Here is a 15,521-nt window from a genome sequence, read left to right on the forward strand (position 1 = left end):
AGCTAGAGAATGTGTGGGGAGGATGGGTGAGGAGATTTCTTTGGAGAATAGTGTGGGGTGCCAACTCCTTCATCTCAAACCCAGTGTGAGGACTTCCCAGAGGGGTCTGCAAGAGACTGCAGTTAGGTAGTCTAGAGGACTGGAGTCTGACTTACTCTGGGAAAGCTAAAGCTCCACCCTGTGACAGCATGGGGGTGGGCCACAGGAAGCTGCATTAGGATGTGCCTGCCCTCTCACTCTGAGTCACCGGGGAAAGAGATGTCTGTCGTTTTTCTTGGACAAGATGTGGTGCCATCTTGGGACCCATATCAAGGGGCTGGAGTAAACCCTGGATTTCTAGGGTCAGAGGAGGAGTTGTAAGCAAGCGGTGGATAGCTCTGCATCCACCTGAAGAGTTCCCTTGGAGAGAGATCCTCATTAATGGGAAACTCTGAAGAACCCAGGAGTGACCTGCATGGGCTGCTTTACTAGTAGCCCAGGCACAGCAAGCTCAAGGCTATTCAAATCCAGGAAGAAGTGCTCCATCTCCTGGCTTCTCTTCTCCCCACTTCCTGCTCACCTCCGTCCAGGTGGTGTCTTTTTTTCTTTATGTTTATTTATTTATTTGTTTTAAGAGAGAGAGAGAGAGAGAGAGCGCCGGGGAGGGGCAGAAAGTGAGGGAGAGAGAGAATCCCATGCAAGTTCCACGCTGTTAGTGCTAAGCCAGATGCCAATCGTGAGATTGTGACCTGAGCCAAGATCAAGAGCCAGACAGACAATCACCCGAATAAGCCACTCAGGGGCCCCCACCCAGGTTGGGTCTTAAAGTAGCCTCTAGGGAATGGGGGAGTGGAGCCTAAGCCAATTGCATCCCTGCTGGGAATCTCATCTGGAGACCTGTTACTGGAGAGGGGAATGAAGGGGGCGACTATCAGGTATCTAAAAATGAGCAGAAAATACAAGGACTTGACCCAACTTTCCATGTGGGGTCAGGGGAAGATAACCAACACTGAATATATCTTAAAACAGCTGTGAGACACAAAAATATAGTTGCATTTTAATTACATGTCACAAGTTGTGAATTCAAAACATTAGATATGGTTTTATATTAAGTAGTCAAAGTTCCCTTTGCACAATGGAGTCCAGTGGCCAGTAAAAGGGAGTTGATGATGTGATAAGTCATGTTGACTCACTGGAAAAAAATTCCAACCCGGAAGAACACAAATACTTCGCTTCAGATCTTAAAATTACCCAACCAACTAAGTGTGTATTGTCTGCTATGTGTAAAGTCCTGTTGGATACTTTGAAGAATACTTACATTCCTTTAGTTTCGGTTAGTATTTCCCAGCTAGCATGATGCCTTACACATAATATGCACTCAAGAATATTTTCAATTTAATTATTCTTTACAAGATACTTAGCACCAAGGCATGTGGCATTTTTTATGTTGACAACACTTCAGCTGAAAAATCCCCATATTTATAAAACGCAGTGCAAACCTGAATGGAGTGATTATGGTCTCACTTGTATTTAACACTGTAAATAAAGTGTTGCTGAATAGTCTAAATAGGAGAGAATAGAATTTAAACCAAAAACATATAAATGGGGTACTTTTTGCCAACCAACGGTAATGGCGCAATAAGAACAAAAAATGTTTGCCTATGGGAAGCCAAGACTTGAATCTATCACTGTCACTTACTACACCCTGGAACCCTATTTTGTCTCCTGTGAATGGGGACACCAGGCTTGCTAGGTCAGAGTGGCAGGGACGCTTCAAAAGAAAATATACACCCTTTGTAACTCTAAAGCGCTGCACCCGTGCAAGGGCTTAAAAATAGCTAACAGTTCAACATTCATTCCTTGCCACGTGCATAGCGCTTTGTATCTATTTTCTCATTCAGTCTTGCCACAGCCACAAGACCTAGCTAGGTACTCCTAATTCCTTTCATTTTACACATGAGGAAACTGAGAGGTCAAGTCTATACAGCCCTGCAACTTGAATGAGTATACCCTGACTCTTAACCCTAAAGCACTAAGCTGCCGTCCTGCATATTGTTACTTAATAGTGGTGCTGAGTTCTCGTAGGGTGTCAACAAATGTGGTTCCTAAGCTGCTAATTTAAAAGGTAACTCCTAGCCACCCGTCTTCCAGGGGGATGCAGCGCACTCCCGGCTCGCAGCTCTTGCCCAGGATCCTCCCGCCAACGCACCGACCCACCAGAGCCTCAGCATTTCTACGCATGCGCGGTGAAGGGCGGGGTCGGTGGTGCGGGCGGGTGGGTGTTGTGGGTGACCCGCGCAGGCCCAGTGGCAGAGCGACGCCGGGAGACCTCCCAGTCTGGCCTCTCCGGGCCCCGCCCCGCCCCACCCCACGCCGCCCCGCCCCGCCCCGCCCCACCCTGCCCGCGCCTTCGCGGCAGACGCTGCCTCGGGAGAGCTCAAGGATGAGCTGAACCTCCGCAACTGTTAATGTCACCAGCGCTAATCACAGGGACTTTGGGGCTGGCCGGAAGCCCCCTTCCCTGCGCCCACTCCCAGTGCATTTCCTGTCCCGTTCCGCCCGCCCAGCAGCGACCTGGCTCAGCAGGCAGGCGGCCCAGGCGCCCCGGGTAGGTAGTTTGTGTACGGTTACCATGGAGACGCTGGCAGGCCTAGTGGAGCTGGCGGGCTAGCGGGCCGGGAGGAGGGTGGGCTGGCAGGCAGGGTGACCACGCTGTACCCTGGCCTGAACCCGTGGAGGAGGGGGCATTGCCAGGAGTGGGGAAGCTGCTGTCCGCACGGGAGGTGAGGCGTCCCTCGTGGGTTCACCGGGGACCTCTCCTGCCCTGGTGCGCCTTTCTGCCCCCAATGTGGGGAGAGAGGCCCTGTGTATGTTCTCGGGGTCGATTTGCGGCTGTCCTTATTTCTTCTGCACACTGCTCATTTAGCTAAGTGCATGGCGCTTAACAGAAGCTTGGAAATACTTGTTGGATGCCAGAGTGGTAAACCAAGGGGCTTTGTCTAGACAGCGACCTCACCACCGTCACACAGATTGTACCCTTTTAGGCAACAGATGAGGAGGGCCCCAATAAATAAATAAAGGTGTGTGTAACAATATACATTAAACTATATCATATGTACATATAATGCATCTTATTGTCAGTTCCCACGACTATCACAGCAGGCCTTCCATCCCTAGAATTGTTTTAACTTGGTAGAAAAGCAAGTAGCACTCTGTTTGTATCCTATTTTGTGAATCTACAAAACTGATTAGTTGTTGATTTGGCCTACCTGATATTCGATAAAATACCTATTGAAAATTCTCCCTTTTCATAAAAAAACACTCCTCATTTAAACTTTAACTTGTAAAATTTATGGAAACACTGAAGAAACATCATTTACTTTCATTTTGCCATTTCTTATTTTAAATGCATTTTTTTTTATGCATGGGAGAATTCTTATTGTATCCTTTTATGATATAGTGCCTGGGTAGTAGTTAACTTTTCCTTAAGGGCCAGGCACCATGCTAAAGCACTTTACATGAATTATGTCATTTAGTTATCAGAACAATCCTATGGGGCAATCAATTATTGTCACCATCGTCATTTTACAGATGAGGAAAAGGAAGCTTAGGGTCATTACAATCCTTGCCAAGGTCACCTAGCTGTGAATTGCCAGAGAGTATTTGGGCCCCTGTTCCAGCACTGCACTTTAACCACTACCCCTCTGGGTGCTCAGATCAACAGAAAAGTATTTCAAAATCATGGAAAGGGTCTTGAGTACAGATGGCCCTGACTCACAGTGGTTCAACTTAAAAATTTTCAGCTTTACAACGGTGTGAAAGCAATATATATTCAGTAGAAACCATACTTTGAATTTTGATCTTTTCCCGGGCTGGCACTATGTCCTACGATACTCTCTTGTGATGCTGGGTAGTGGCAGCCAGTGGTAGCCCTCCAGTCAGCCATGAAATCATGAGGGTAAATGATTGATACACTTACAACCATCCTGTACTCATACTGCCATTCTGGTTTTTACTTTCAGCATAGTATTCAATAAATTACATGAGCCCTTCAACACTCAATCTAAAATAGGCTTTGTGCTAGATGATTTTGCCCAACTGGGGGCTAATGTAAGTATTTCTGAGCATGTTTAGGCTGTGCTGTCCTATGATATTCAGTACGTTAGGTGTATTGAATGAATTTTCAACTTAATGATATTTTCAACTCACGACGGGTTTTTCAGGATGTCACTCTATTATAAACTGAGGATGATCTGCATTTGATTTGCAAGGAATAGAGGGGTGGAGATGGTCAGCCTTTCTCTTGTTGCTGACATCTTGATAGTGCAGTGCTGCGTTTAGCAAGAAGGCTCTGGTTCAGGTGACTACTGGCAGCAAAGGTAAAGACAGGTCTTTATAATGAACTATGAATTTTTACAAATAATGACTCTGAAATGTTCCCCCAACGAGTGAGAAATATTTTGTTAAAAATGAAGGTCTCTAGCTTCCAGTATCCTACTGCTGGTGGTGTTCATCCTCTAGGGATCCTATGGACGTCGTAAACTCAGGACAATGATGCAAGACAGAACGCAACCTTTTTCTTCTTTCCCTTCAAAGTCTACTCCTGTTTTCTTTTAAAAAAGATCCCCTTGCCCTCTGATCCCACCCCTTCAGGTTTGCATAAAGTGTCACCTCTGGCTCCTTCCTGTCCTCTCCAACACCAAATCCTATTAGTTCTTCTGTTCTTGTTGTCCCTCACTTATTCTCATCTCTCTTCTTCCCTTTGTTTTGCCTTTACTCCTTTATCTCAGGCTTTCCATGCTGCATTCACAGATCACCCCGTTTATCAAGTCTTACTCCATGCCAGGCAACTTGAAGTAAAGGCAAGGAAGGAAAAGGGGACTGAATTTGATCTCATATCACCACATGGCATCAAGAATCAGATACCATTTGAGATAAAGTCCCATATGCCTTTCTAATCCATTGTAACAAATGTCTCCAATGAAAGAAGCCATATTGCCTTCAGCTGGATATTTCTTAGATCTATATTTGAAAATGAAGTTCAGCGATTCTACGAGTGTTGACCTCCACACCTTCAGCTGTGCCTCACATAAAGAATTGTGGCTCAGAGTCTGGTGAGGCAGCACCAGGAGCACAGTGGGAAGGTGTACTGATAGAGGCCAACCAGTGACCTTGCAGAGTATGGAGGAGGAACACCTAACTGAGGCTGGAGGAGGGGGAGAGGCATGTCCAGGAATGCTTCCTTGAGGACCTCTAAGAGTTAGTTGGCTGATTACACAAGAACTACCTGATTTTGTCCCTTCTAGTCTTTTTCCTTTCCGTCCTACCCACCCCTGCCGGATCACATCATGCCTCAAAATCTATTAATTAATTTGCTCAGCAGCTTTTATTTATTTTCTTGACCTGCTATTCCATTCTCTCTCTGGTCCAACTCCAGTTTATATTTCCAGAGCTCATTCTTGTCCAGCACACACCCCATATGTTCTTGGCACTCTGCCTTGGCTCATTCATTGACTTTCCTGGAAATTCCTTCTCTACTGCAGCCCTGATATCAGCCATTGCCTCATGCTTCAAATTCAGCATTTTTCAGAACCCAGCTCAAGGACCAGCTCCTCCTGGAAGTCTCCCTGACACCTTCTCCCAGTCAGAAATCCCTTCCTTTTTTTGTAATAACCTGGGAGTTATCTCAGTTTTTTTCATTGACCCCATCAGTTTCTACATTGTATTAAGATTATTTGGAAGCAGGGCTGACATTTAACTTGCACACTCCAAGGAAGCTGCTCCTGTTGTGAAAATATTGGCGTGTCTCTATATTGGTGCATAAATAGCTGTAGCCCCAGGGCTTCTGACTGCCCTGCTCCTCCCACCCCATCTCATAAGTAACAGTTTGAATATCATCTCTGGGCATATGTCATAGCTTTTGTACTATTGTCTAAGACTCCCTCCCTCACAGAACTGCTGTAGGGATTAACTGAGAGGATGTACTCGAGACTGTTTAGCATAGTGTTTGGTATTTAATCCATACTAACTGAATGGATTTGTTCCAATTGTTAGGAGAATTTTTATAAAGTTAAAATTTCTGTGATACTATTGTCTTCTAGTTTAGGTGTACTTTACTATAAACTGACAAGCTTTCAAACTCTGAGTGATTGTTTAAGTTGGCAAAAATCCTCTTTGATAAGAATTTGTAATTTAACAAATATAAAGAAAAAAAATACTTCCCTACCCCCCCAAAACACACTTCTAACTCAGTTCACTTATATCACTGAACATTTCCATATTTTATTTAATGACATATTAACATTAATATAATAATAATAGATTAACTGTGTAGATCTTACATTATTGAAACTGCTTCTCACAATGTAACTGTTAAGGTTTGGGAGGAGGAGAAAGGAAGAGGGAGAGAGAAAGTTGTGTTAGAATTAGTGGTAAAATTTATGTACAAAAATATTTTTAAGCCCATTATCTATATTATTTCCTCCAATATTTAATCAATTTAAATTCCTGTGTGCCCAAATAAAGTACAAAATTGTTAGCATTTGACCTGAGTAAATATTCCTGCTCCCTTACTCCATCAAAGAGTATAGTTTTCTATGCAAACTAAAATACAGAACCTCAGTCAGGAATGATGGTCCATTATCACTCATCCAAAGCACTTTCTCTAATCTTTATTGTTTGCCAGATTACCTTTGATATTGCTAGACTTATTAGTGCTATGTGGGGCCAAAGGAATCACAAATCAACTGACTGAGCCATCCAGGCGCCCCTGGCCTGTCATAGTTTTTGTTAGTTGTATTAATGTACATGATTTTGGAGACTTTGCTTAAATTCAAAATCCTAGATCAAAAATTCCTAGAATATGACTGCTTAAAGTAATTTTTTACTGTTTTACCTCACTGGGCCTTTCCATATGAAAGGAATGGCATATTGTTTGTGGTTTTCATCATGCTCTTTTCCTCAAAAACTTTTAGGGTAGGGCCTGGGTAGAATGAAACACATGTTCTTGTTGTCTGTTGTTATATAACAACTTAATGTATACAATCATAATATAGTAAATCCTCTTTACTTGTCTGAGGAATCATCTGTTGACTCTACTTATGGAAATGAAGTCTTTTTAGTTTCCTTGGGCATATGTCACAAAATTTTTTTTCTTTTTTGCAGAAGTTATTCTAAAATGGGGCACTGAAATATAGGAATAATTTCCAGTCCTCTTTCTCCTTAGAGATATAACATTTTCAGGACATCTGAGTTGTTACTGTTTTTTTTTTTAATGAACACCTATTACCATATACTAATTAGAGTTATGTTTTTAAAATCCCCTTTTAAAGTTTAGAGCTGTAGAGTGTCTTGCCATGTTAACCAGACCTCCATGGGGACACATCAGCATTTAAGAAGGATCTGCATTCTCAGGGTGTCTGGGTGGCTCAGTCAGTTAAGCATCCAACTCACAGAATCCCAGCTGTTAGCACAGAGCCTGACACAGGGCTCAAACCCACGAGCTGTGAGATCATGACCTGAGCTGGAGTCGGATGCTTAACCGACTGAGCCACCCAGACACCCCAAGCATCCAAATCTTAATCTCAGCTCAGGTCTTGATCTCAGGGTCTTGGGTTCAAGCCCCATGTTGGGCTCCATGCTGGGCATGGAGCCTACTTAAAAAAAAAAAAAAAAAAAAAAAGAAGGATCTGCCCTTGGACATGACTTTAACTCCTTAACTGAGAGAGTGAGCCTGGAAAAGGATATTTGATATTGATATTTAGCATTTATTCATCTAAGACACTATCTCAAATTGAAGGGGACTTGAATCAATTCATTCAAATACATCATGGGCAAAGGTGGGGCAGAAACTTAACCTGAGTTTACAAACCACATTTAGAAAAGCAAATATAGCTTGGAAATAGGACTCATCTGCCTAAATCTAACCTTATACTAGCAGTTTGTGTGGAGGACAGTAGGGGGGGAAAGGAAACTTTAGTTAAAATTTTAACAGATCCCCCCAGTGTTGTTGTTGTTGTTGTTGTTGTTGTTGTTTAACATATTAGAGAATATGAGATGATTTTCTCTTCCTAGTCTGTCTTCTTTCACGATTTATCGTCTTTCTCTCCAGGTTTAGCTTTCATCTTGGCTCTCTTCCTTGAACATCATTTCCCTCGAGTAAGTATATTCCCACAGGCATAACTGTGCACATCAACCTATATTTTTGAAAGCTTTTTTTCCACCCTGATCTTGTAACTGTAACTGTCTGGTAGATTTTTAATTAAAAAATGTTTGTGACTTTTTCTAGTTTAGTTATAGAGGAATGACTTAAGCATGTGTGGATGAGTTTAAGTACTCCTTTCTTTCTTTTTTTCTTATATTTTAACTTTATTTTTTAAAATTTACATCCAAATTAGTTAGTATATAGTGAAGCAATGATTTCAGGAGTAGATTCCTTAGTGCCCCTTACCCATTTAGCCCATGCCCCCTCCCACATCCCCTCCAGCAACCCTCAGTTTGTTCTCCATATTTATGAGTCTCTTGTTTTGTCCCCCTCCCTGTTTTTATTTTTGTTTCCCTTCCCTTATATTCATCTGTTTTGTCTCTTAAAGTCCTCATATGAGTGAAGTCATAGGATTTTTGTCTTTCTCTGACTGACTAATTTCACTTGGCATAATACCCTCTAGTTCCATCCACGTAGTTGCAAATGGCAAGGTTTCATTCTTTTTGATTGCCGAGTAATACTCCATTGTATATATATATACCACTTCTTTATCCATTCATCCATCGATGGACACTTGGGCTCTTTCCATACTTTGGCTATTGTTGATAGTGCTGCTATAAACATGGGGGTGCATGTGTCCCTTCAAAACAGCACACCTGTATCCCTTGGATAAATGCCTAGTAGTGCAGTTGCTGAGTTGTAGGGTAGTTCTATTTTTAGTTTTCTGAGGAAACTCCATACTGTTTTCCAGAGTGGCTGCAGCAGCTTGCATTCCCACCAACAATGCAAAAGAGATCCTCTTTCTCCGCATCCTTGCCAACATCTGTTGTTGCCTGAGTTGTTAGCCATTCTGACAGGTGTCAGGTGGTATCTCATTGTGGTTTTGATTTGTATTTCCCTGATGATGAGTGATGTTGAGCATTTTTTTCATGTGTTGGTTGGCCATCTGGATGTCTTCTTTGGAGAAGTGTCTATTCATGTCTTTTGCCCATTTCTTCACTGGATTATTAGTTTTTTGGGTGTTGAGTTTGATAAGTTCTTTGTAGATTTTGGATACTAACCCTTTATCTGATATGTCATTTGCAAATATCTTCTCCCATTCTGTCAGTTGCCTTTTAGTTTTGGTGATTGTTTCCTTCGCTGTGCAGAAGCTTTTTATTTTGATGAGGTTCCAAGAGTTCATTTTTGCTTTTGTTTCCCTTGCCTCTGGAGACATGTTGAGTAAGAAATTGCTGCGGGCAAGATCAAAGAGGTTTTTGCCTGCTTTCTCCTCTAGTATTTTGATGGCTTCCTGTCTTACATTGAGGTCTTTCATCCATTTGAGTTTATTTTTGTGTATGGTGTAAGAAAGTCGTCCAGGTTCATTCTTCTGCATGTTGCTGTCCAGTTTTCCCAGCACCATTTGCTGAAGAGACTGTCTTTATTCCATTGGATATTCTTTCCTGCTTTGTCAAAGATTAGTTCCCATACGTTTGTGGGTCCATTTCTGGGTTCTCTATTCTATTACATTGATCTGAGTGTCTGTTCTTGTAAGCACTCCTTTCTAAAGTCCTGGATGAAAACAGTTAACATTTTGTACCATGTGTTTGCAGAGTGTGGTGTCTACCTGAAGAACATTTTATTTTAAAAGGAAAGATGCTATCTCCAAATGATAAAAAGTTAGAAAAGCTGGATCCATTTTATCGACCTTCTATGTCCAAGCAGAAGACCAGCGCAGAGATCATAAGTGAAGCACGAAATGCATTAAGAACAGTTAGGACCCAACGACCATTTACACCACGGGAAGACCAAAGAAAGCTATTTGGGCCTGCATCTTCAAGAACACCAGAAAATAGACCTCCTTCCTCCTTTAGGTAATGACATTTCTCTTGCCTGTACACTTGGATATGTAAGCTACCAGATGACATTTTCCCTTAATTCTAGTTATGGATAGTTGCTTTCTAAAGTTAGATGTCTGCTAATTGCACCCCTTGTATCTATTCAAGATTCCTAAAGATTAAGTCCAGACCTCAGGTCCCAGAAGTTGTTTGGTTTAAAATGGTAAATAGTGGTTGTCATAGCAAATCTGTAAAGCAATATGAACAAAGCTTTTTAAAAAATCACTGTATACATTTCTTCTCTTCATTATTCGGTAACTTTTAATCCCCCTAAAAGTAATGAAAAGACTTACTAATAAAATGTCCTAAGTACTGTGATTTTTTTTAAATTGCTTCTTCCTCAAGGCTTATGCATTAAGTGCTTTTACTTGTTTTGGGCTAAAGTTAACTAACATACTAGAAATAAATGATTCTTCACAAACTAATATTTCTGTTCCATCTCCTCTGCTAGCCTCCATGCATCCAGTTTTGAGTCATCTGATTCCAGGCCTATCTCCAGTGCTCGTCTCAGTCCGCTAGAGCTTGTGAGTACTTTATATTTAAGTGCTGTGAAATGGAATTGGCCCAAAATACTTGGAATCAGTACCTATATATGCTAAGAAAAGGATCACATAGACCTAAGTATATTAATAATTTAATATGAAAGCAATTTATTATTTTTTTTCAAATATATTTCATGTCTAATGAAACACTTCTATTATTTATCTATAATTTCATAATAAAGAAGAATTTAGAAATATACAGTGACCTGGCAAACAGAATGTTTTGCAACATTTTTTTGTTTTTCACAATTTTTTGGGTTTTTTTAAAGTTATGCATGTATATTATTTTTAATAGTTATGTATACAAATAAATTGTATATATGTGTACATAAAGTTTCAAAGATTTGTTACCCAAAACATTCCAGTGGTCTCCTGTCCTCTTATTCTTCATTTATCCTTCCCATTGGTTCTCACTTTAAACTCTTTTAGCACATTCTTTTGGTATTTAGATCCAAAATTTTAAATAACAGTGTCTTGCTCCTCTCTGGCTTATGAGATTGAGGAATTATCTAATGACTTCTCACTAAGGAAGATGAAGATTTAACTCTTGTCTGTCCTCCCACACATCATTACAACACATTCATCTTTTCTGTCCCCACTGCTACTCTCAATATAGATACATCATAATTTTGGTTAATCTCTTTTCTCTGTGATTATATAAACCCTGTTTATAACTGAGCCTTGAACTGTTGATGATTACTTCTCCTTCCCTGTACCACTTTTTGTTTTCCCTGGTATTAATAATTGCCTTGCTTTTTTAGTTTTTACCATTTCAACCCTAAACTCTTCTCCAAGATCTAAATCTCCTCCATATATTCAGGTACATGAGGTATTTTATTGATTAATCTCTTTGGAGAACTTTGCCCACTTTCTCTCAGACCATTTACCCTGGGCACCTGGCACACATGTAGCTCTCCTTCTTGTGATAGCTTTCTTGTTTCCTGTATCCCAGATTTTTCTCTGTCTTGATTTGCTTTTGGAATACTTGCTCCAGTAGCTTCTAGAGAAAGGGTGTATGGGAAGTACATTATTTGAGACCTTGATGGCTGTTTTTGCTCTCTAGAAGTTTGTAAGATTTTTCTCTTTGTTTCCAGTGTTCTGAAATTCCATGACAATGGACCTTTGTATTAGTCTGTCTGTCATGATGGGTATTCTCAATGGAATCTCATGCCCTTCAACTCTGGGAAAGGTCCTTAAATTATTTTGGTGTCTCTTCCCCTCTTTTTTGTTCTGTTTGCTCTTTCTGGAATTTATTATTCCAATATAGGATTCCCTGGACTTGTACTTCAATTTTCTTTTCTGTTTTTAAATTTTTATTTCCCTTCTCTTTTTGGAAGAGACTTTATCTTCTAATCCTTTTGTTGAGTTCTTTTCATTTCTGCTATCATATTTTAAAAAAATTTATTTTTAATTTTCCAGAAGCTTTTCCCCACTCTAAGTTTTTTCTTTTTTTAAAAACATTTTTTTAATGTTTATTCATTTTTGAGAGAGAGAGGCAGAGCATGAGTGGGGGAGGGGCAGAGAGAGAGGGAGATTCAGAAACCTACGCGGGGTCCAGGCTCTGAGCTGTCAGCACAGAGCCTAATGTGGGGCTCGAACTCACAAACCACGAGATCATGACCTGAGCTGAAGGTGGAAGTTTACCTGACTGAGCCACCCAAGTGCCCCAGTTATCTTTTCATATGTATATATGTGTGTGTGTGTGTGTGTGTGTATACACACACACACATACATATACATACATATATATATATATATATATATATATATATATATATATATACATGTATATAGTATTCTTGTGTTTCATGGTTGTTCATGGTTGTATCATTTTGTCTATTAGTGATAATTTTGGTTTTTGAATTGTTTCCTTCTCCCTTTAAAATTTTTGCTGTTTGTGTGTGTGCATGCATCTTAAACAAGAGAAATTTATTTTCTCACAGTTCTGAAGATTAGAAGTCCAAGATCAAGGTGGCAGTAGGGCTGATTTCTACTGAGGCCTTTCTCCTTGGCTTGTAGATGGCCATCTTCTCCCTGTGTCTTTACATGGTTTTCCTTCTGTGTCTCTGTTGCATTTTTATGTTTATTTTGCTCTCTGTTTTTCATATCAGAGGCTCTCCCCTGATAGCTCATGCTGCTTGTTTGGCTGCTCTTATTTGGAAGTAGAAGCATGTGAAATGGGTTGATCAACCAGTAGGTGATACCTACTCATATCAGCGAAGTTTAGCTGGACTGTGTTGTTTGTGAAAGCCCCAATGGTGGTAACTTTAGGAATTTTCTTGTGGCTAGTTTATTGGAAGTATCTTAGAATATCTTCCAAGCTCTTGCCTACAGGATAAAAGCTGGTTGCTAACTTACAAGAACCAGCTGGAGAATGAAGGTAGGAATGTCTACCATTCAGTAGGTAAATATTCAATTAGTATCTATGTTTATAATAAGTACCCTGGCACTCAACTCTGGAAGGCAGCTATGCTTAGCACTATACCACCAATGCCCGCTGTGACACTCAACTCTGTATGATTAGCCTGATTAAGAGATCCTCTGTTTTACCTTCTCTACAGAACAAATCTCCCATCCATGTGGCCTGACTTCACGGAACTGGGAGGGAAGGAGTTACACAGATTTTTACCCAGTCCTCCTTATTTCAGTCCCCTTATAGCCCTGCTGCATAAGTACCTGGCGATACCAGTCCTTTAGACTTTCATGGAATTGGGGTGTTAGTCAAGCTACTTTTCAATTTTTTCTAAAGTTTTATTTATTTTTGAGAGAGAATGAATAGGGGAGAGGCAGAGAGAGGGAGAGAGAGAATCCCAAGCAGGCTCTGTGCTATCAGCGTGGAGACCAATGCAGGGCTCAAACTCATGAACCTTGAGATCATGACCTGGGCTGAAATCAGGAGTTGGATGCTCAACCAGCTGAACCACCCAGGCGCCCCTGCTTCTCGATTTTTATTACTATGCATGTATGCATATTTGTGTGTGTGTTTGTTTTTGATGAACTATTTGTGTTTTTTTTGCTGAACTATGTGAAAGCAAGTTGCAGATCTTTTAAGACTTCATCCATAAAAGTTTAATTTACATGTCATGTGAACAAGGACAGTCTCCTACATCACCACCACATTATCATCACAGCTCAGAAAATTAACATTACTCGGTAGTATCATTTAATGCACAGTCCATGTCCAAATGACCCCAACTGTCTCAAAATGTATCTTATATTCTTATGCTTGTTCTTATATTGCAGATGGCAAAAATAGGGTTCCAAAATAGTAAGCATGAACCAATATGCAATAAATACTTTTGCCAGCCATTTATTTATATGTAGTTTCTTACACTTACAGTCTTGGAGACCACTTGGGTTCTGGGCCAGCTACAACAAGAGGGAACCCCTGTTTGGCAGCCCAGTGGGTCCACCTTATCGTAAAGTGGCTCTCTATTTTATGATTCTGTCATTGGACTCCTATGAATTGTTTTTGTTTTTTTTTTTAATTTTTTTTTTAACGTTTATTTATTTTTGAGACAGAGAGAGAGACAGAGCATGAACGGGGGAGGAGCAGAGAGAGAGGGAGACACAGAATCGGAAGCAGGCTCCAGGCTCTGGGCCATCAGCCCAGAGCCCGACGCGGGGCTCGAACTCACGGACCGCGAGATCGTGACCTGGCTGAAGTCGGACGCTTAACCGACTGCGCCACCCAGGCGCCCCTCCTATGAATTGTTTTTAACATTCTGTAGCTTTGGGTGATTCACTCAATAGGCCTATTGTTTTCTAAAAGTTTTTAGTTGTAGAGTTAACCTGGTCCTTGTTACACTGGTACAGTCTTTGGACTGCAGGATTAGATGTTAGACAAAGATAATATGGACATTTGCCTCTGTTTAGGGTCATTATAATTTCATTATATTTTAGGGTCACTATATTTCTTTACTGCCGAATGGCTAGGTGCTATGTACAAAGTAAAAGTGGCCTCAGAAATCCCCATGTCAAGTAAAATAGCTCTTTTAGTTTGAAATCTTTTTGTTATAGCAGACTATGTAAGGGTCTTAAGTATATTTCTTTTTAAACATAATTAAAGTTTGGAGCCCCCAGTCAAAAAAATCCTAAAAGTGAACTTATGCTATTGCCCCTCCACCTTCTTTCCTCTTTTCCATCTCACCCCTGAGAGAACCTCTACTCTGGGGACTACTATCCTGGTAAAGTGGGGAAGTAGGAGTGGAGGAGGAAGGAGTGGGGAAAAAGGAGGCAGCTGGAGGCTGGGGCTGGGGTAGCTCACAGATAAGGGGCTCACTTGTGGAAAGAATCTGTGAAGACCTAATCAACAGAACCTCAGTACTTTCTGGCTCTAGGTTCCTTTCTCAGGCTAGTTTGGCTTTTAATGATGCCTTGACTATCAGTCAATCGAGGAAGAGGGACCAAGAAAGCAACCCATTCCAGCTCCTACATTTAGCAAATCAGCTCTACTTCTTTGAGCGTAAATGTTTCCCTTCTCCCTGTTTCTACCCCCCCGGATCTGGCCTGTGCTCCTCAGGCCAGGTGGTGGACTGCAGGTGGTGGACTGTCTCTACTCTGGGGCACTCTGGCTCCTGACCACCCAGGCCTTGACTGCCCATTAGCACCTGTAATCCTATAAGACAGGAAGTAAACATGTATACCTACTTGCTATATCAGTATGCCCTGGTACCCCTGTTTTCTTTCGTAGCAGTGCCCCACGTTCCCACGACAACTCGACATGTGGGGCTGCTGGGTGGTGGTTGTTATGGCTGCTTTCATTCTGCTGTCCTGGTTATAGCTGGTGTTCAGATTTATATTTACACAGGAACAGCTGCTCTCTTACTTTGGATTGTATAAAGTAGGAAAAGAGATGTGGCCCTGTGCATAAATAGGAAGTTTTGTCTTTCATCATTATTATTGTCAAAACTGAATTCT

At 41.1% G+C, this 15,521-nt stretch overlaps 1 protein-coding gene and 1 long non-coding RNA gene across 6 annotated transcripts in view; one reads left to right on the forward strand and one right to left on the reverse strand.

The window, feature by feature from the left end:
- Nucleotides 1-2,356: 2,356 nt before the first annotated feature.
- Nucleotides 2,357-15,521, forward strand: part of ARMC2 (armadillo repeat containing 2) — a 135,054-nt gene continuing 121,889 nt past the window's right edge. For 4 of the 5 annotated variants that reach the window (XR_009263195.1, XM_058734904.1, XM_058734902.1 and 1 more), the window contains exons 1-3: nucleotides 2,357-2,587; nucleotides 9,775-10,035; nucleotides 10,511-10,583. Coding sequence is in view for 4 of the 5 variants with exons in the window: in XM_058734904.1 (XP_058590887.1) it covers nucleotides 2,448-2,587; nucleotides 9,775-10,035; nucleotides 10,511-10,583 (474 nt within the window). In the remaining variant the exon portion in view is untranslated. Of the gene's footprint in view, nucleotides 2,588-8,089; nucleotides 8,137-9,774; nucleotides 10,036-10,510; nucleotides 10,584-15,521 lie in introns of all 5 variants that reach the window. The other variant, XM_058734905.1, reaches the window with a different exon arrangement.
- LOC131514665 (uncharacterized) lies at nucleotides 6,218-11,675 on the reverse strand. The gene is made up of 3 exons (XR_009263196.1): nucleotides 11,498-11,675; nucleotides 10,482-10,605; nucleotides 6,218-6,348 (listed from the first exon to the last, which is right to left on the reverse strand). It is a non-coding gene; the product is annotated as an uncharacterized LOC131514665 (long non-coding RNA).

This window comes from Neofelis nebulosa, chromosome 6 (genome assembly GCF_028018385.1).
Source record: "Neofelis nebulosa isolate mNeoNeb1 chromosome 6, mNeoNeb1.pri, whole genome shotgun sequence".
NCBI classification, from domain to species: domain Eukaryota; kingdom Metazoa; phylum Chordata; class Mammalia; order Carnivora; family Felidae; genus Neofelis; species Neofelis nebulosa.